Source organism: Mesocricetus auratus, unplaced genomic scaffold (genome assembly GCF_017639785.1).
Source record: "Mesocricetus auratus isolate SY011 unplaced genomic scaffold, BCM_Maur_2.0 Super-Scaffold_100004, whole genome shotgun sequence".
Taxonomy (NCBI): Eukaryota; Metazoa; Chordata; class Mammalia; order Rodentia; family Cricetidae; genus Mesocricetus; species Mesocricetus auratus.
The window spans coordinates 97843545-97865209 of record NW_024429189.1 but is presented as its reverse complement, the minus strand read 5'-3'; the positions used below and the strand labels follow the sequence as shown (position 1 = coordinate 97865209).

At 44.9% G+C, this 21665-nt stretch overlaps 1 protein-coding gene and 1 long non-coding RNA gene across 8 annotated transcripts in view; both read right to left on the bottom strand.

Moving 5' to 3' along the window:
* Window positions 1-4226, bottom strand: part of Pank2 (pantothenate kinase 2) — a 43743-nt gene extending 39517 nt beyond the window's left edge. For 2 of the 7 annotated variants that reach the window (XM_040746326.1, XM_040746328.1), the window contains exon 1: window positions 4208-4226. Coding sequence is in view for 4 of the 7 variants with exons in the window: in XM_040746325.1 (XP_040602259.1) it covers window positions 3472-3724 (253 nt within the window). In the remaining 3 variants the exon portion in view is untranslated. Of the gene's footprint in view, window positions 1-3210; window positions 3344-3471; window positions 3803-4207 lie in introns of those variants that run through there. The other 5 variants (XM_040746322.1, XM_040746323.1, XM_040746325.1 and 2 more) reach the window with 4 other exon arrangements.
* Window positions 4227-14168: 9942 nt separating this feature from the next.
* Window positions 14169-19955, bottom strand: LOC121140528. Its single transcript, XR_005877419.1, has 3 exons — window positions 19678-19955; window positions 16783-16912; window positions 14169-14729 (listed from the first exon to the last, which is right to left on the bottom strand). It is a non-coding gene; the product is annotated as an uncharacterized LOC121140528 (long non-coding RNA).
* Between the last annotated feature and the right edge of the window lie 1710 nt (window positions 19956-21665).

The following is a 21665-nucleotide window of genomic DNA, read 5'->3' as shown; positions in this document are numbered from 1 at the left end:
AACACTTTTTTTTTTTTTTTTTTTTTTTTTTGGTTTTTCGAGACAGGGTTTCTCTGTGGCTTTGGAGGCTGTTCTGGAACTAGCTCTTGTAGACCAGGCTGGCCTCGAACTCACAGAGATCCGCCTGCCTCTGCCTCCCGAGTGCTGGGATTAAAGGCGTGCGCCACCAACACCCGGTGCAGCCCAACCACTTTAACATACACATATGTTTTCCCAATTGTCTTTGAATCCTTCGGAGCTCAATGACTTGTTTATAAGGCAACTTTTTTTTTTTCCTTTTTGAGACAGTGTTTCTCTACATAACCCTGCCTGTCCTGGCACCCAATCTATAGACCAGGCCAGTCTTTGAATACAAGGATCCACCTGCCTCTACCTCCCAACTGCTCAGTCAGATTAAAACCATGAGTCACCACATCTCATTAAGGCAGCTTCTTCAACACCTCTTCAGACTTTGTTTTGAGACAGGGTCTCTCTGTATACCTGTCCTGGAACTCATTCTGTAGACCAGACTGGCCTTTGAACTCAGTGATGTCTGCCTCTGCCTCCCAAGTGCTGGGATTAAAGATGTGAACCACCACCTTTCCAATTCTTATTACAACCACTGAATTGGAACCCGAAATCTGCTCTAACTCTCTATAACATTCATATATGAGAATGTACAAGTACAAACTGAAGTTCAAGCATGTGCATGGGTGTAGCTCCTCAGGTGCCTTCTACTTTTTGAGGCAGTGACTCTCATTGGCCTGAAACTTTGCCAAGTAGGCTAGGCAACTAGCCAGTAAACTTCTAGGGATCTGCCTACATGGCCATGACTGTATTTACAGGCACATGACAGCATACCATTTTTTGCCTGGGCTCTGGTGATTTGAACTTGGATCCTCATACTTCTGAAGCAACCAATTTACTGACCAAGCCACCTCCCCAGCCCTGTAGGTCTTTTTTATGATCAGTACTTAGTAGTCACAATTTTTCCCCTTAAGACAGCTTGAACACAGAAGATCATGTTTGTGTTTGGCCTAAAGCAATGAAAAACAAAAAACTAGCAAAACAAACAATTCAGTAAAAGAGTAGATATGAGCAGAAGCACAAAGGTTAAAATTCCTAAATTGCATTTATATTCCACCAGAGTAGATACTTGTCACTGAGCACCATTTCTCTGATAGTGAAACAGACTACCACCACATATCTTACAGGCACTCAGAAGGCTCAACTGAGCTGGACCCACAAAACTAATTAAAACTAATATTCCAAATACTGTGACCAGTGGCCACAAACAACTATCTACATATGGCTAATCATCGAATGTTAAACCTCTAAAATCAACAATCATGTCAAATAATGTAATACAAAACAGGCCCATAAAGGAACTATATTTTTTTCCTGTTTTTGAGACAGGATTTCTCTGTGTAGCTTTGGTGGCCCTGAAACTCACTCTGGAGACCAGGCTGGCCTTGAACTCAGATCATACTGGAATCAAGAACTGTAATCAAAGGTGTGCACCACCACCACCTGGTAGAACTAATGTTTTTGTGTTGCTTAAAAATCAGGTACTTGCCAGGCAGTGGTGGAGCACACCTTTAATCCCAGCACTCGGGATGCAGAGGCAGGGAGATCTCTGTGAGTTCGAGGCCGGGCTGGACCGACAGCCTCCAAAACAATACAGAAAAACCCTGTCTCGTAAAACCAAAAAAAAAAAAAATCAGGTACTTAGTCAGACATTGGTGGCACATTCCTTTAATCCCAGCACTCTGGAAGCTCTGGCAGGTGGATCTCTGTGAGTTCCATGCCAGCCTGGTCTACAGAGCGAGTTCCAGGACAAGCTCCAAACCAATACAGAGAAACCCTGTTTTGAAAAACAAACAAAAAATCAGGTGCTTGGTGCACAGGCCTGTAATCTCAGAATTTGGGATGTAGACAAGAGAATCAAGAGTTCAAGGCCATCTGGACTATATGAGATTGTCTCAAAACAACAAAACAGTTGCTTGAACCAGGGATATTATATACCGGACAGTGACAAAACATGTACCACATGTACAAAGCCCTGTGCTCAAACTGACTCATGGAAGAAAGAGGATGAAAGCCTAAGAGGGGAGTGAGTGGTGGTGGTGCATTTCTAATCCCAGCACTAAGGAGGCTAAAGCAGGGTTGTCCTGGATAGGAGACCAACTTGGCTACACTGCAACTCCTGTCTTCAATTAAAAACAAACAGGCCGCAGAGATGGCTCAGAGGGAAGCACACCTGGCTGCTCTTCCAGAGGACCGTTCAATTTCTAGCACCCACATGGCAGCTCACACCCGTCTGCAATCCAGCTCTAAGTGATGTGACACCCTCACACAGATGTGCAAGCAAACAAAATAACAATGAAACAAAAACCAGACACATCAGGGTCAGTGAGATGGCTCAGTGGAAGACTGCCCTCCATCCCCAAGAATAGGGAAAGTTGTTCTCTGATCTACACACACACACACACACACACACACACACGCACGCACGCACGCACGCACGCACGCACATGCACACTCACCCACACACATTCACACACCAAAATACATTAAAAAGTGGCTTCCTTTTTTCTTTTTAGGACAGGGTCTTAAACTTCAGATCCCTTCGACTCTCAAGCAGCCTGTATTATGAAATCTCTTGCAACACGAGAAAAGACAATATATATACATACATACATATATCTTTCCATGACAAACCAGAGCTACAGCCAACCACTCAAATCACCGATAAAGGCAATTGGGCAGTTAGTTGGGCTGGGCACAGACTACCCAACACAGGCTTCACACACCAGGCCACGTTCCATAACTCTCACAGCCTGCATTAATCATTTAGCTTCCTCATATAGTAAGCTGACAACCAAGTCTTAACCACGTGTAATGCACAGTATGATGCAAAGTTCCTATGCACAGTAGCAGGGCAATTGACACTTTGAGCAATAATAGCTGCTAGACAAGTCTTAAAGGGGAGAAAATACACAAGGTAAGAAATACAAATTAGTAATAAAGTGAGAAACCGATTCTCTGTAAAGAGTAACTCCCTAGGCAAAACTGAGGAGCAGGTCGACACCCCTCCAAAGAAAAGGTCGTAATGCACAAAATGCTACAGCTGGAACCAGAATTCCCGCGAACTGGAAGGAAAATGGGGGAAACCTCTGGGGGCGAGATGACCTGAATTGTCTCGGGAAGACAAGCAAGCAAGAGGCGTACCAAGCCCAGACTCGAATGTTAGGCCCGTGGCGCCTCACGGGGAAAGTTATCCAGTGAGCTCGAAATCGCCAAATAAAAGGCTTAATTGGTGAACGCGGTAGGAAACCCAAAGGGTCTGGGAGAGGAGGCGCCTTCTTAAGAATAAAACCGAGGCATTCTCAGGAAAAGAACGCCCCAGGAGGCGGGGAGGAAGGAAGTGGCGGGGACTCCCCGCGCGGGCAGCGCTCGCGCGCAACAACGACGACCAGCTGGGGCACTTACGCGGCCGCCTCTTCCGGAGGCCCTCGCCGCGCGGGCGGGCGGCCGAGGCGGTGCCGCTGAGGGAGCCAGGCCGCTCTCGTCTCACGCCCTCCGCCGCCCCGGACCCCGGAGGCACCGCGCTACTCGCCCGGCGCCTGAGCGGTTCCCGCCTCCGCGCTTCGGCGTCCACGGACACCGACTCGCCGGCTGCGGCTGAGGTGGCGGCATCCCTGCCCTGGCGCTCCATAGGCGCACCGAGCCGGCCCGCTCCCATCCGCAGCAGCCACCGTTGCCGCCCGAGCCAGCCCCCCAGCGCCGCCTCGCCGTCTTCGCGCAGCCCGCTGAGCGCAGGCGCATGCGGGCTGCCGCCTCTTCCGTTGCGCCAACGTGCAGCGAGCCAATCCGAGCTGAGTGTAGGCGAGTGACAGGCCTCTCGTCCAATCGGCTCTGTGACTCGAGCCGAAGGGACCGCGCTGCCACCCAATGACAGGCATTCAGGACAACGGAGCCGAGCGGGCAGTGAGTGATGGCGGCGGCGCACGGAGGAGTCGAGCGAGGGGCGCCCCCTCTTGTACAAACACGAGAGGGGTGGCCAGTCAACTCCCTTTTTCCCTAGAACTCTCCCGGGACGTTGCCTAGTCTCTCCTCGCTGCCGAGTGCTGGCGCTCGTGAGTCATGCCTTCCTTCAGCCCATTAGAGCCCCCGAAGCCATTAGTAGCCAGTTTAGCAGAAGGAAGGACTTTGAGCCGTGACTAACCTTAACTTTTGTCTCTGGGTCTGGTTCTGTAGCTCGGAAGGGGCCCCAAACCATCCGTACTGTACAGGCACCCGTCTCTTCCTTTGTGTTTGGGCTACTACCCTTCATTCCGGGTACCAGAAGGAATGAAAAGACCTGGGTTGGTCTCCATGGCAACTGGTGGGAGGAGGTGGATTCTAAATCCTTTACTTACCTCCTGTCTGAAGGAGGCGGTGTGAAGGCCAGGAAGTTGGGTTGGTTTGTGTTTGAGCTTTTTTGCATACATGTATGTTTGCCTGTGCCCCAGGTACGTGCCTAAAGCTCGCTGAGGGCAGAAAAGATCGAGGGATTCACCAGAGAGTCCAGGAACCTATCCCTGGCCGGCCCTCTGCAAGAATAGCTAGTGCTCTTAATCACTGAACAGTAGCTCAGTGGTTAAGAATATTTGTTGGTCTTGCAGAGGAACAGGGTTCAGTATCTAGTACCTACCTACATGGCAACTCACAAATATCCATAATTCTAATTCCAGAGGATCGAACATTCTTCTGACCTCTGCAGGCATCAGGCACACAGAAAGACGTGCAGGCAAAACACTCATATGCATAAAATTAAGAAAGAATGAATAAGCCGGGCGGTGGTGGCACACGCCTATAATCCCAGCACTCGGGAGGCAGAGGCAGGCGGATCTCTGTGAGTTCGAGGCCAGGCTGGACCGACAGCCTCCAAAACAATACAGAGAAACCCTCTCATAAAAAAAAAAAAGAAAGAATGAATGAATAAGTACTGTCAATGAAAAAGGGCTGGAGGATTGTGCCTCGATATCATGAGACTGGCAGGGTGATTAGCGGGAAGCTCAAATGTGGGCCTGTCTAGGATAGCTGAAGCGTCCTCACAACATAGCAGCTGGCTTTCTCCAGAGTGGTGTTCCGTGAGAAAATAGAGGTGGCAGTGTCTTTTATGACATAGGCTGGGAGGTCATACTCCATTATCTATGCAATATCCTGTTACTAAACAGGCCATCCGTTTTCAATATGGATTGGTATCACACAAAACCATCAGGAAAGAGAACTCTTAGAAGCACATAGAGCCCAAAGTCTGCCCAGGGCTTCCAAGGAGTCACATTCCCATCTCGCTCTCTTTTTTTTTTTTTTTTTTTTTTGGTTTTTCGAGACAGGGTTTCTCTGTGGCTTTGGAGGCTGTCCTGGAACTAACTCTTTATAGACCAGGCTGGCCTCGAACTCACAGGGATCTGCCTGCCTCTGCCTCCCGAGTGCTGGGATTAAAGACATGTGCCACCATCGCCCGGCTCCCCGTCTCTCTTATAATAGGAAGACAAACCTCTGATTTCCACTGAGTTATCTTGCAGCTGAATTAGAGTGTCATTGTAGAATGAGTAAAAGATAATATTGTCAAAGAAAAATAAATAACTTTTTAAAAGATTATATTGTCTTAGTTACTGTTAAAACCAAAGCAGCATCCTCCAAAACAACAGTGCTGAGGACAATGTCCTAAGCAGAAGGATTTTGGTTTGGGTAAACAGAAGCCTAAAGACCCTTATCTTTCTGGAACTAAAAGTCCAAATAAACCCTTCTCTCCATAAGTTTCCTTGGTCCCACTGTTTTATCACAGCAATGGAAAATAAATTATTATTATTATTTTTATACTGGGTTTCTCATCATTTCTAGGTCCCTCTATAAATAGAAATGTGTGTAAGCATGTATGTGGGAGGAGAGGAGGCTGAGATAGACCTTGGATGAACTCCACATTTTTTGTTGTTAGAGACAGAGTCTCTCACTGAACCTGAAGCTCACTGATTCAGTTTGGCTGACCAGCCAATGAGTGTCAGAGATCCACCTGTCTCCACTTCATCCTCAAGGCAGGAGATACAGACACAGCACCATGTCCTGCTTTTTCTGGGTGTTCTAGAGATCTGAGCTCAGCTCCTGTTGCCTGCATGGCAGGTACTTTACTGACTAGGCCATCTTGCAAGCCCCAAACTCCATTTTTGAATAGAAAAACACATCCTGAACATATGCTAATATTTTCCATTTTTTTTATAGTTGCTGACATTCAATATATCTTACTTATATTTCCTCTTTTATCTCTCCCTAAACTTCAAGTTCTAGCAACATTAGTACTTATCTGATTTACCAATAAATAGATAGTAGTTTCAGAATTAAAATACTAATATTATTTGCAGTTCTTTGTGTCCTTAGGACATACCACAAAAAGGATTGTTACATTTGAAAGTCACTTGAATTAATTTCTCTTCATGGAGAGTAACACAAAATTGTTTTCCATTTCAACTCAATTCAGTTTGATTAGGATTTAATGTTTAAGTTTAGTTCTGGGGATGCAGTGCAGTTGGAGGCATGCTTGCCTAGCATGCCTAAAGCCCTGGGCTATGTCTCCAGCACCACATACATCAGACACAATGGAACACTTCTGTAATCCCAGTACTTGAGAGACAAAGGCAAGAGGCTGAGAAGTTCAGTGTCATCCTCCACTATGTGGTGAACTGAAGGCCAGCTTTATACATGAGCTCCTCTTTCAATAAGTAAATTAACGAATAGTATGTAAAGAAGCAAACTATTTAAATTTAGCTTTATAATTATATAGGAGAGTAACATTATTTCCAAAATAAAATCAGCATATGTGTTATGTTCAGAGAAGTCCAGTTTCCATACTCCCTCCTCTCTGTATACAGAAAATTACTATGGTTAGGATGTAGTTTGTTCCCCCCAAAGATTCCTGTATTAGAAGCTTGGCCTCTAGGGTGACAGTTCTAGGAGGCTGTGAGACCTTTAACAGATGGAGTCAAGCTGAGACTATAAGTGGAACCCTTCCTCATGTCTGCCTTCCTGTCTTGCTCACACCACTGTTTGTCTGATAGGAATTGATACAGTCAAGGGCGCCTTCTGCACCTGAAATCATAACCCATAATAACTATGAGGTACTGACTAGTATTTTGGTTTTTTTGTTTTGTTTTTTGAAGGGGGAAGTTGGCTTAATTTCCAATACTGTGGTATCTACAGGTTTGAGCATCCCATAAAGACAGAGGTGTTAAAGACTTGTGCCTGCTGTGTTAGATAGCTTCTCACTGCTGTGGTAAATTAGTGGTTTACAAGAAGGAAGCATCCATACAAACTGGTGGCTAATCTTCATTGTCAACTCCAATAGGTTGTTGAGCATAATTGGCCACCGTAATCTCACAGGGAATGGCATTATTGGGAGGTGTGGCTTTGTTGGAGTAGGTGTGGCCTCGTTGGAGGAAGTGTGTCACTGTGGAGGTGGGCTTTGTGGTCTCATATGTTCAAGTCACACCCAGTATCTCAATTCACTTCCTTTTGCCTACGGATCAAGATGTAGAACTCTCAGCTCCTTCTCTAGTATCATGTCTGCCTACATGCTGCCATGTCCCATCAAGATGATAATTGACTAAAGCTCTGAAACTGCAAGCCACCCCAATTAAATGTTTTTCTTTATAAGAGTTGGTGTGGTCATGGTGTCTCTTCACAGCAATAGAAGCCCTAAGACATACCCATACAAACTGATGGCTGATAATCATTGTCAGCTCACATAGGTTTAAATAACTAGGAAACACACCTCAGGCATTACCTATTAAAGTGTTTCCAGAAAGGTTTAACTGAGAAGGAAAGCTGGGTACTGAATGTGGGTGGTGCTAGCCCATGCACTGGAATCCTGACTGAATACATGGGTGAAATCTAACAGCACCAGCTTTTATCCCTTCCTCCTGACTATAAACGCAATGTGGCCAGTCACTTCACACTTACACCACCATGCTTCCTTGACACTCACTCTCAAACTGTAAGCCAAAATGAGCCCACTTTTTAAGTTTCTTTGGTCAGGTGTTTTACTAACATAAGGGTGCTTTACAGCAGCTCTCAACCAAATCAAGCTGACAATGTTGACCACACTGGGGAGGAGATACTAGGGACAAACAGGAGGTAGGACCTCTGACACATAACTGTGCCATCTGAACAGAGGTCCAAAGCAATGGTGGCCACTTGATCATGGACTGGAATCTCCAATGCCATGAGCCCAATAAACTGTTTTTCTTTATAATTGTCTCAAGATTGCATTATTGTAATGAAAAGCTGACCAATGTAACCTCAATATGGGTGTTAGGAATGGTATTAGATTGCTGAGGGAAATGCTGATTCATCAATTCCTGATGTCACGTGGCCAGAAGGATTCAGGTTCTGTTTTGCTCTGTTCTCCATTTCCTTAATGGTTTAGGTAGTATTATTTGTATTGTCATGTCATTTGTTGTCAGAAACTAAACCCGATTCAACCAAGCTTAACAAGATCACATCATGGAGTGCCATAAGAGATATATCCAAATTCAGTGGGATAAAGGACATACATTTTAATCATTGTTCTTTGCCTTAATTTAAAAAAAAGGCTTTTCAGAAAGACAGTCTCAGTCCCTATCCAAGTTAGAATCAGCAAGTTAGAATCTGCATTTTAACAAGTTTCCCAAGGGACCTGCATTTCTACTGAAAGTTGACAAACTCAGAATTTTACATGTATTCATATATTACCCATGTGGTTATGTCTTAGTTGTTTTAATTTGTTTTGTTTTTGTCAACTTGATACAAACTTCAACTATTTGGGAACAGGAACCTCAATTAAGAAAATGCCTCTACTTGTGCAAGTGTTTGAGTATTTTCTTGATTAATGACTGATGCAGGGGAGCCCAATCCACTGGGGGTGTTGCCATCTCTGGGTAGGTGGTAAAGAAATCTGGATGAGGGCCTAAAGAGAAGATTTAGTGGTTAAGAGCACTTGATACTCTTCCAGAGGACCTGGGTTCAGTTTGAGCACCCATATCAGATGGCTCACAACCATTATATAACTTCATTTCCCAGGAAATCTGATGTGTTCAAGGACACCTGCACTCATGTGCACATACCTGCCTACATAACTAAAAATAATAAAAGTATTTTTAAAAAATCAACAAGTTAAAAAAGGAAGAATACTGACTGAGAAAGACGTAAGGAGAAAGCCAGTAAGCAGCACTCCTTCATGGCTTCTGACTTCCTGACTCTAGGTTCCTGTCTTGAGTTCCTATCCTGACTTCCCTCTGTGATGGAGTGGGACCCGAGAGTTGTAAGAAAAAAATGAACTCTTTCCTCCCAGACTTATTTTTGAATATGGTCTTTTATCACAGCAATAGAAACTCTAGTTAGGACAAAAATAACACAAAGTAGTGTGGTGCACTTCTTTAATTCCAGCACTCAGGACCTGGCAGAGGCAGGAGGACCTCTGTGAGTTGGAGACCAGCCTGGTCTACAAGAGCTAGTTCTAGTACAGGCTCCAAAGCCTCACAGGGAAACCCTGTCTCGAAAAAAAAAATCTGGCAATGAAGGGAATTACTAAGCTATCCTAGGATGCAGATGACAGCCCACCCTACCACACCCTCTAGGATCCAGGAGCTTGTCTTTGAGTAGAATATTCCTACCCCATAAAGAGCATAAGAGTGCAAAGGAGAAGAGGTCTCAGTTCCTGCCCCCCAGGTTGAAAGCCCTGGCAAGCAGCATTTGGCCAGGGTGGGCATTCGTAAGTATAAGCAAACAAGTTTTAGAAGTAATAATGGCAGAATTCCTGCACAGGAGTGGCCATGAACTAACAATTCTAAAACCTTCATTATAACGGTAAGTCATGGAAGAGGAACATCATGCAATTCATGATGTATGAGTTGAAGGATATATGGGTTTGAACAAGAATTAGCCCCATAGGCTCATATGTTCTAATACTTGGTCCCCAGTTGGTAGAGATGTTTGGGAAGTATTAGGAGGTGTGACCTTGGAGGAGGCATATCACTAGGGATGAGCTTTAAGGTTTCAAAAGACTTCTACCATTTCCAGTGTGCTCTTTGCTTCCTGCTTGCAGTGTTTGAGATGTGAGCTCTCAACAGTTCATGCTACAAATGCCTTCTCTCCATCCTGGACTCTGACCCATTGAAATTGTAAGCCAATTAAAACGTTTTTCCCATTGGTAGGAGCTCAACTCTACAATCTCACTTAATTGGCTAATGGGCATAAAGGGGGCGAAGGAGGCTCAGGAAAAAACGAGCCCTTGTTGGTCTGTTGGGTAATAATCTGGGGTCAGGAGGAATTAAGTCAGGCTATACTGGACAACAGCTCTGAGTGGCAAAGAATGGCGTAGCCCCAGCATACTCTACCTGTTCCACTTACAGAAACAATATGCCCAGGTATCAAAACAACCCACCCTGCTCCCAGTCAAACCACAAAATGTGCTCCACCTGAAAGGACTGAGCAGGCGCCATAACAGGTTGCTCAGTCTTCTCTCAGAGATCAAGCTTCAATTTCAGTTTCCTGAGACTGAACAAGCAGTTTCTGATAAAAAGCCACGGATAAAGGACTGTCAATCTCCAACACCCCCAACAGCAAGTAGGAGGCCTGGTACATGCAGTACTAGGCCAGGCCAGGCCTGAGCCAGCCTCCACAGCAGCCCAAAGACATGGCCTGGGACTTATCCAGGTCTGCCCCAAAATAGAAAATTGTAGCCCTGACCAGCCCCAGACTAGCCCCAGCCAATTAAAACATTAATATTCCCACTTGCTTAAGCCAATCATATTTAAAATTACCTAACTTCCTTAGATACTCTCCTCAGTAAGGCTTAAAAGAAACCCCCACCTCCCTCTCAGGGTCATCGCCATTTTGCTTTTGTGTAGGTAGGTAGTGAGCCCCAGCATGCTGGAATAATAAAAAAGACTCTGCTTTTGTATTGGATCTGGTCTTTTGGTGGTCTTTGGGCGTCTGGACTCAGGGCACAACACAACCTTCAACCCATGGAAAGGTTGGGACCTCCTACTGTTACAGCAAAGCACTCTCAGCCTCTTGAAATCAAGTCTGTCTGCTTCTCTGGCTCACTTTTCTTACACTAACTATTTTTATAGAGGGGGGAAAAACCTTTTTTATATTGGGGATCAAATAGAGGGCTAGATAAGCATTCTACCAATTGTGTGAAACTTCTCCTGGGGAAATACAGCACATATCTACTCTCCCCAGATAGGGAAACCCATGAGAGATCGAAGTTCAACTTGGTGGACCAATGAGTTTTTATTGAACTCACAGGAATATGGATATAATTACTTACAGATCAGAGATGGCTAAAATGCAGCAGTATCATTAAAAAGCCCACTGATGATGGCGCTCAAAAGCTGTACCCCGAACAGAAGCTCAGGAGATTTGAGAGTCTTCTCTTGGCTACTCAGATGGCCTGAGCAGCCCTGACAGCTGTTTACTGATTCCATCAGCTTTGGGGCTGAGCCTCATAGAACCTTGTAAATTTCAGCTTTCCTGGACAAGTTTGTTTACTTCCAGAATATCATAAAACTTCCTTCTTCCAGGAGGAAATGGTTTAGTTCTGGGAAAACTGTCATATAACACTAAGTTACATCAACAGCCAGCTCAGGGTTTCTGTTTTGCTGTGTTCTGGTTTTTGTTTGTTTGGTGGTGGAAGTTGTTATTCACTACAAAAAACAAAAACCTCAAGCTAGCCATTGTTATAGCTCATGCCTGTAATCCAATACTGAGTAGATCAAGGCAGAAAAATTGCTGCAGGTTCAAGGCTAGCCTGTGATACATAATGAGTTCCCAGGCCAGCCTTGGCTACAGAGGGAGACCCGCAGAAAAGGAGAAAGGTTGGGGAGGGATATTAGATTTCTGAGGCAGCTTCAAGAGATGGAGGGCAGAAAAATAGAGGTGTCTGATCTTCAACAGACAGGCAAGATACATGGCCAGGGAGCAGACTCTACTGAGGGAAAATGAGCAGTCTGTCAGAGGAAAAGAATGGCTTGGCTCTTTATAGGGGTGAGGGAAAGAACTGCAGCACTTAGCCTTCTGGAGTTGTCTGCTCGAGGCACGACGGGCTGTCTCAGCAGATCATCAAGCAAGGTCCAGAAAGATTTTAAAGGAAACACTTCACCATTGCAAAGAGAGCAGATTCTTTTAACTGTTTCCTGCTGAGGAGGGCTGTGGTCTAAGGGGGCTTATTTCCAGGTTGTTGTAGAGGAGGTCCTTTGTCACTTAAGCAGATGATTGTTAGAGTAAAACTGAGAGCTAGTCCGAGAGTTGGAGGGAGGAGTAGAAGGAGGAGAGAGGTAGATTGAGCCCATGAAAGGAAGTGGGGGATAGGGTTAGTTGAGGGTGACAGTGACTAGAACCATTGCCAAGAGTGTTGCACCAAAATGAGTCAGCAGAAGCATCCGGGAGCTACCGAGCACTGAAGGAAGGGAACAGAAGAAAATAGCGGACCAATGTAAAGAATTGTATGTGGCCTGAGATAAAAGAAAGGGATGAAGGTCCCTCGTAGCCAGAGTTCTGCACAGCATCTGAAAGTTCCTTTTGCAGATGTATCAGTAACAACCAGAGCAAATGGAGCTGTTGCAGGATGAGAGTCATCGGGAGAGCTTATGTGGGTATGGGGGGGTCCAGTAAGTAAAACATTTAAAAGATGGGGTGAAATGTAAGTACAGGAATAATATAGAGGAAAGGGATCAAGGGGGAGGCGTCAGAGTAGAAGGATACCGAAGCCTGTGCATAGGAAGAGACTTGTGGCTGAATTTTTGTCTGGTCCCAGTGTGATCTGGACCAGCAAGCCATTCTTCAGTGCCAGGGTCCTGATGAGGAGGTGCCAAAGGATGAAAAAGGTAGAGAAAATAAAAATTGAGGTCGGCAGGTCTTGCACAAACCTTTTCTTTTGGGGGGGGAAGTAATGGTGAGTCTTTCTCTGTCCTGCCAGCCAGCTTCCAAAGCAAAACATGGATACTTATTATTAATTATGAAAGCTCAGTTGATAGTTTAAGCTTGTTTTTAGCTAGCTCTTATAACTTAAATTAACCCATTTCTATTAATCTGTGTGCTTCCCTGAGGTTCGTTTACCTCATCTACATCCTGTCCATCCTGCTTTACCGCTTCCTCCGTGTCTGGCTGGCAACTTGGCCCTTTTTCTTCCCAGCACCTTCTGTGCCTGGAAATCCTGCCTAGCTACTGGTCATTTAGCACTTTGTTCTAAGATAGAGTTTCTCTGTGTATAGCCTTGACAGTCCCCAAACTCACTCTGTAGACCATGCTGACCTCAAACTCACTGAGATCCGCCTGCCTCTGCCTCCTGAGTGCTGGGACTAAAGGTGTGCACCACTGCCAGGCTCAGCTTTTTATTAAACCAATCAAAGGGACACATCTTCACAGTGTACAAAAAGGTTGTTCCACAGCAGGGAAGGGTATGTGGTACAGGGTTTCTCTATTGTAACCCTGGTGGTCCTAGAACTCTCTCTATAGTCCAGGCTGTCCTCCAACTCAGAGATCTGCCTGCCTGTGCCTCCTGAGTACAAGACAGTCACCACCATGCCTTGTTCACAAACCTTTTCTTATACCAAGCAAGTTTATTAAGATGTACACCGCTGGGTGTGGTGATGCACATTTTTTGATCCCAACACTTGGGAGGCAAAGGCAGGCAGATCTCTGTAAGTTTAGGCCATCCTGGTCTATAGCTAGGGATATGCAGAAACTCGAGATGGGGGGAGGAGGAGGAGGAGGAGGAAGAAGAAGAAGAAGAAGAAGAAGAAGAAGAAGAAGAAGAAGAAGAAGAAGAAGAAGAAGAAGAAGAGCCTCTTATGGGGGGCAGGGTTAGCAGAGACAATGTTGGCAAAGAAAACACAGGATACTTCAGACATAACTGCCTTAGGACTGATAATACAGCCCAGGGGAATGAGTTGGGTCCCCAAGAATGGCAGTCTCAACTCTTCCAAGGCACAGGCTCCAGCATCAGACCAGACCATTCATGGACACAGACACAAAACTAAAAGTCCCCTTTGTCCTTTCATCTAAGAAAGTCTTGGATTGGTCTGGCTCTGCACACCTCTGTCTTTAGATCCTGTTTTAGTTAGCGTTTCTACTTCTGTGAAGAGACACCATGACCACAGCAACTCTTATAGAGGAAAACATTTAATTGTTGTGGCTTACAATTTCAGAGGTTTAGTCTATTACCATCATTGTGGGACATGGCAGCCTGTAGGCAGACATGGTGCTAGAAAAGGAGTTGAGAATTCTACATCTTGATTTACAGGCAACAGGAAGTAAACTGAGACTGGGTATGGCTTGAGCATATATGAGACCTCAAAGCCCATCCCCACATGGACACACTTCCTTCAACAAAGCCACACCTCCAAATAGAGCCACCCCCTATGAGCTTATGGGAGCCAATTGCATTCAAACTACCAAAGACCCTCCCCCCATGTCAAGCCAGTTAGGACTTATTTATTGGTACAGAAACACCATCATTCTTGGAGGAGGGCACAGAGCCCATCCTCAGCAGAAGTCACTTCATGTCATGGAGTACTGCAAACAGCCAAAGAATCCAGTTGGTCCTGAAGGATGTTTAGTTGATCTGAGATTTCTCCAAGGTTTTTTGTTTGGTTTGGTTTGGTTTTTTTTGTTTGTTTGTTTTGGTTTTGTTGTTGTTGTTGTTGTTATTTTTGTTTGTTTGATTGCTGGGGAAACAGAAAGGTTAATTGACACAAAGAAGGCTTCAACACAGATGTTTTAGTTCTGAGTCTCAAAAACAATGCCCAGAGTGGAGAAATGATGATGAGGTAAGTGGCCTATGGCCCATGACTCCCCCTTCAGAGGTCACCCAAACTGTTTTCAGGGTTTTAGGGGCCCTGATCTCTCTCGTCCTGGTTCAAGCAGCAGTCAAAGTGCCTCAGAGAAGAGTCCATCCAAAGGGCCACAATAAAACATAACAGATACAAAGATACAAAACATAAGTCGGTGGGTAATGAGAACATTAACAGACAGTTATTGAGGGAAGAAATTTTACAAGATTAACAGCATATAATGTTAATAATAGAGAGTTAACGTAAGATTGCAATTGTGCAACTAGCTGGACCATGTACCAGAGTTCTGTAGAAGGATGATGTAACTGTAATTAGTCATTTGTTTACATCAGACTCCTGCATAAGGAACAAGCACCTGGAAGCTTTGTAAAAGAAATCAGGTAAGACAATTTAAAAGAAAAATAGAAAATAGAATCCTATTGAATCTTTTATAGGATCGTCTAGCAAAGTTCCAAAGACACTGCTTGGATAGTCTGAGCAAGAATCCTAAAATTAGCTTTCCTAAAGAGGAAGAGCTGTAAGCTACGGTAAAGGGCATGACAACTGAACTAGCACTCAGGTTCCATATCAGCCGGGTGGTAGGCTCAGGTACAGGTTGCCTCATTCACAGACGCCTCATATGATAGTTTAGGAAACAATGGGTGTAGAGTAATTGATATTTGCCTCTATTGTTTGAAACATTTAGGATGTGAGTGTGGACTCCAAGTAGCTAGGAAAGTCCGCTGGTCATAGACTCATCTGCACAGGCAGGCACCTCTGACCTCAGGGAGGGGTGAAGAGCTTGAGGAAACGGAATGTTCCATCAAGTCCAGTGTAGCAGCCCTTCTCAATGCTCATGCCCCTCTGCAAATGGAAAGTGACTGTTCCTAGCAGACAGTAGAAGTCTGATACAAAATCCTGGCAGTGAGCATTCTGGGAAGCCAAGGGAGTTAAACTCAACCTCTGCAGAGATCAATGCAGAGCTAGAGATTTCAGCTCCCAACCTCCAAACAACCACTTCTCCACATCTTATGATCAGGACCAAGCAAAAAAGCCAGTCATGAGCTGTCACTTCTGTATTCCCCATACCACGACCTCCCAGGACAGGACCTTAATCTCCCTCCCCCTAACATTTCCCAGCTAGTGCCTGCTTTTGAGTCTCCACCAAATATAGAGACTGTCTTAGGGTTTCTATCACTATGAACAAAAAGCAACATGGGAAGGAAAGGGTGTGTTTCACTTTAGAGCCCATACTCCACCATCCAGAGAAGTCAAGGCAGGAATTCAAGCAGGGAAGGAACCCGGAGGCACCAACTGAGGCAAACTGACGGAAGAGTGCTGCTTACTGGCTGCCTCCCCACATCTTCCTCCACCACTCGCCATGAGCTGGGCCCTCCTACATCAATCACTAATTAACAAAATGCAGCACAGGCTAATCTGGTGGGGGCATTTTCTCCATTGAGCTTCCATCTTCCCAAATGACTCCAGTTTGGGTCAAGTTGACTTAAAACTAGCCAGTACAGTGGCTACCTCTTGGGCTCTGATTAAATGGCTTCTCTGTTCTCAATTGGTCTTTACTTCCCCATCAGGAACTGAACACAAACAAGACACACTTATAAAGTCAGCACACCAATGAGGAAATAGACCAGTGCCCAGAATGCCCCTTCTCAGCTCTGTCCTTCCTAGGCTCTCCATTCTGACTCCTACCCCTAGAGGTCAACTTCATTTGTTTCTGTACTTGGTAACTGATAGACCCTACTCTTTTGTGTGTACTGATTCCTGCTAGCCATCACACCTGGAAGATGCATGTACATGTGCTATAGGCACATACGTATGGCAAAATGGCGAATTCTTTTATATTAATTGCTAAATATTAATGTCACTGTTAATGTTCTCACAACAATGACAAAATACTTGTCTAAACAACTTATAGAGAGAAATTACTTACTTCAACTAAGTTTCAGAGATGTCAGGCCACAATCCTGGGCTCCACTGATTTCCAGACTGTGTTGAGGCAGTGTGCTGGGTTAGTTTCATGTCAGCATTACACAAGCTGGAGTTATCGGAGAGGAGGAAGCCTAAATTGAGAAAATCCCTCCATAAGATCAGGCTGCACATAAGCCTTGGGGCATTTTCTTAATTAGGGATTGATGAAGAAGGCCCAGCCCATTGTGGGTGGTGCCGCCCCTGGGCTTGGGTTCTATATGAAAGCAGGCTCATCAGGCATCGTGGCACATGACTTTAATCCCAGCACTCAGGAGGCAGAGGCAGGCAGATCTCTGAGTTTGAGGCCATCCTGGTCTGCAGAGGGAGAAACCCTGCCTGGAAAACAACAACAACAACAAAACCAAAAAAAGAAAAAAAGAAAAAGAAAAAATAAACCAAACCAAACAAAAAGTCTCTAAGCTCTCAAAGCAGAGCAAGCCATGAGGAGCAAGCCAGTAAGCAGCACTCCCTGGTCTCTGCATCAGCTCCTGCCTCCAGGTTCCTGCCCTGTTTGAGTTCCTGTGACTTCCTTCAGTGATGGATAGTGAGATGCAAGTGTAAGCCAAAGAAACCCTTTCCCCTTAACTTGCTTTTGGTCATGCTGTTTCACCATAGCAATAGTAGCCCTACCTAGGACAGGCAGACTGTCTCGCTGTCATCGTGGTGGGAATGCATGGAGAAGGACATTTAACCTCATGGTGGACAGAAAGATGGTTTGGGTAGAGGGACTGGAACAATACAGGAACCAGGGGCAGGCCCCTAATGACTTCTTCCTCCATCTAGGTCCCCACCAGTTGTAGAACAAGAATTTGATCCATGAGCTTTTTTGTGGGGGCCAGTCATCCAAACAATTACTCCATTTTACTGTGGCTAGCCATTCGGGGTTGTATCCAGTTTGGGGCTATTGTGGATAATGTGGTGGTTAGAAACATTCTACACTTCTTGGAGAAATCAAGTCTTTACTTCTGTGATAAGCATACCAAGGAATGGAATTTCTGGGCCATAGGTTAGGCCCAGTTTTCCAACAGGGTCATATCAACTGTCTTAGTCCACTTGCACTGTTATCAACAAGCACCTTAAACTAGACAGGGTAGAGACAACAGAAATTTATTTCTGGCATTATTGGAGTCAAGATTCAGGCACCAGCAAATTCAGCTTGTTCTATGCATCCAAGATTCCATATCCTCCCCCTGTGACCTTATGTGGTATCAGGGCAGAAGAGCTCAATGCCTTTTTTTTTTTAATTACAGTGTGCTTGTGTGTGTGTGTGTGTGTGTGTGTGTGTGTGTGTGCCACAGTGCAAGTGTGCCATGTACATGTGTGAAGATAAGAGGAAATGGCTTTGTCCCTCTATCATGTGAGTCCTGGGATCAAAGTCAGGTCACTGGGCTTGGTGGCAAGTGCCCTTTACCTACTGAGCCATGTCACTGGCCTTCAAGCCTCTTTAGGAGTGGATGAAATCCATTCTTAAGTTTAGCGCCACCATGATCTAGTCACATCCCAAAGGTCCACATCCTAATACCATGACTTTGGTACTGGGTTTCAATCTGTGAATTTTGGGAGAGGAACATTCATTCAGACCATTATAGCAACTTACATTCTTCTCACTTTATAAGTGCCAGTTGTTTTATGTTTTTACCAACATTTGATCTTATTCTCTTGTAAGCTCTCCCATATTTAGCTATTTGTATTACTAATTAGTAATCCCATATTAGTATATTGTATTATGACAAATGTCTCACACAAAAGCAACTCAGAAAGGACGGTTTATTCCGACTCACAGTCTGAGTGAGAGAACAACCCATCGTGGCAGGGAAGTAAGTCATGGTGGCAAACCTCTTGGGAACATCTTCCCAGTCACACCCAGAAGACTGTCTCCCATGCTGACTCTAAATCCAACCAAGCTGACAATGAAGATTTATCATCACAGCTGTTGCAGATTTATTATTTTTGAGATGGGGCCTTGGCCTTAAACTTGCAGCTATTCTCATGCCTCAGCCTCCTGAGTGCCATGATTTTGAGCATGGTATACCACCAAGAGACCCTGTCTTAAAATACCAAAAATGCCAAAAAACAAAACAAAACAAAAACAAAAACAAAAAACAGCTTGGTGGTGGTGGTGTGCCTTTAATTTTAATCCTAGCACCTGGGAGGTAGAGGCAGGGCCAGAGCCATTACATAGAGAAACCCTGTCTCAAAAAGACAAAAAACCAAACAAACAAACACACAGAAAACAAAAACACCAAACAAAAAGCCAGTAATATGAAAGCTTACTGTCCAATATCACACATTGTGATTCGTAGCTGAATGCATCCATTGTGTCTTCCTAACCATAACCCTTGAACGTGGCACAAGGTTAATAGCTCCTTTCAACACATAACCAGTGCCTGCCAAATCAATGGATTTCCTAAGAACTGGAATTATAGGTTTATATCCCTTACCCCATCACACGCAGCCTGAGGGCTCTGAGTTTGGGTACATACACAGAGATTATAGTCACATGGTTATGTCATCCCTGAGACTACATTACTAATAGACTGTCATTTTACTATTAGAGCAGATGACAGATCTTGGCATATTGGGCAGGAATGTTTTGGCGTGAAAATCTCACTTGGAATGTGGTCCTGGCTCCAGATAGACACCGAATCAGCTGGAGTTCACTGACATGTATCTGGGGTTCAGGGATCATTGTCTCCTCTGATCTTTCCTCCTGCTATCTTACAAGCCAGCTATAAATTTAGTCCATAATAGAGTCTCTTTCACAAGGTCAACATGAGGATTAAATGAACTAACATATAGTAAGTATTAGGCATAGAGCCCAGAACAGGCAGGGTGTAGGGTAAATGGGGGCACTTACCATTTGCTGCTGCTGCTAGTAGCAGGAATAGTGGCTAATTCTTTAGTGACATCTAGTAGGCCCTATAGCCACTGTAGCTGTGGGCTAAAGCGATACAAGTGGGAAGCTGAGCACAGTGCAGCATATGACTGTCCTTTATGGGAAGACACAAATTCTGACACAGACACATTAAACCAAGAACGCTCCATCAGTCTCCCTTGGATGGGGTTGTCTCAGGCCTCAGCTCTATGACAGTGCATCTGTGGAAAATACGGACCTTAGTTAGGACCTGTGTGATTCTATTCCTGGGAGGTGTGAGGAGTCATGTTACAGAATTTCAATTCTGCCTGCTAGAAAAGATTGCTGGGCCTGAGGTGGCATAGGACACAGGTCCCTGATGTAATGGAGCATGCCCATGGGTGCCAAAATGAGGGCATCTAGCGAGGGGAAGGAAGTGAAGGGGTGACATTGTACTGAATTCATCACAACAGGGCCCACTGGAACTTGCTGGGGTTAGAGCAATAGAGTGCTTGGGCTTTGGGGAATTCTTCACCAGAGAAAGAAGATGGGCAGGTCTCTTCTGCAGGTGAAACTGTGCGTAGGGGCTTAGGAAGCACTGGTTCCTCCAGACAACAATGATCATCCTAAAGGAACTTGTGTTTCCTCGAGTTCGTAGTATGCGTACCAGACACCTGTGGTACAGATGCTTAGTTCATCTTGTTAAGATCATGGCTGAAAGGAAAGCCTTCCCCAATTCTCCCTTCTACACAGCTGTGAATCCTACTGCAGCTGAAAGCAACACACACAAGCATAGGACTCCTGGGACCTGACACTGGCCAAAGCCTTCCTCTTCCTGAAGCTGGCATCTGAGATGCCTCCAAGTTGATATCAGCGAGATGAAGATGTCATTAAATGCAAGCCTAGTCATCAAAATGTGCAAAGTGTAGGGAAGACCTTTGACACTTCCTACAAATACTTGACCTAAGAGATGCCTAGTGACCTATTACTGTGCTTGAAATCCCACCATCTAGGTGACACTCTGTAGGGCTACATATTGTATCGCTGAGATGTCTCTTTTATACCCTGGAATGGCAACACACTAAAACTAGTAACCCTGGAAACTATTCTCTAGCATAGCCAGCATGTCACCTGGGAGAGGAAAGGGAGTCCAGGGATTGGTTAGAAACAAAGGTGATCCTGGAAGTGGTGGCCCATGCCTTTAATCTCAGCACTTGGGAGGCAGAGGCAGGAGGATCTCTGAGTTCAAAGCCCGTCTGATCTACAGAGTAAGTTCCAGGACAGCCAGGGCTACAAGAGAAATCCTGTCTCCAAAAACCAGATAGATAGGTAGATAGATAGATAGATAGATAGATAGATAGATAGATAGATAGATAAAGAAACAAAGGTGATACAAAAGTAGTACACACAATTCAACTTGGGGACAAATTACATCTAGAATTCATAGCATGGGTTGAAGTTTTCCTTGAAATTCAGAAAGTACAGGTCATTAGGTCATTTTTCCCTAGGGCATGCAGGGAAGATTGTGATAGCAACCACCATCTCTGATGCCTCTAAGGTTTATGTTCACAAGAGAGGTCAGAGATGGAGTTGGCTCCATGCCTATCCCTTGTCCGGCAAAGGGCACCTTTAAAAACTCATGAGAATACCCTCAATACGTCTCATTGTATTTCTTTTCTTTTTCTGGAGACAGGGTCTCACTGTGCAGCTCTGGCTGTCCTGGAACTTGCTATGTAGATCAGGCTGGCCTTGAACTCACAGAGATTCACCTTCCTCTGTTTCCTGAGTGCTGGGACCAAAGGTATGCACTACCAAAATTGGCCTAAATGGACCTCATTGTATGTCTGATATAGATGTGACTAAACTTCCTGCCCATGGAAGAAGAAAATATGCTAGCACCTATCTCTAACTATGCAGCCAAGACACCCAGCACCTTTCCATTTAAAGGTGATAACATGTATCCAACCCCTAAGAAATGAAGAACTCACAGA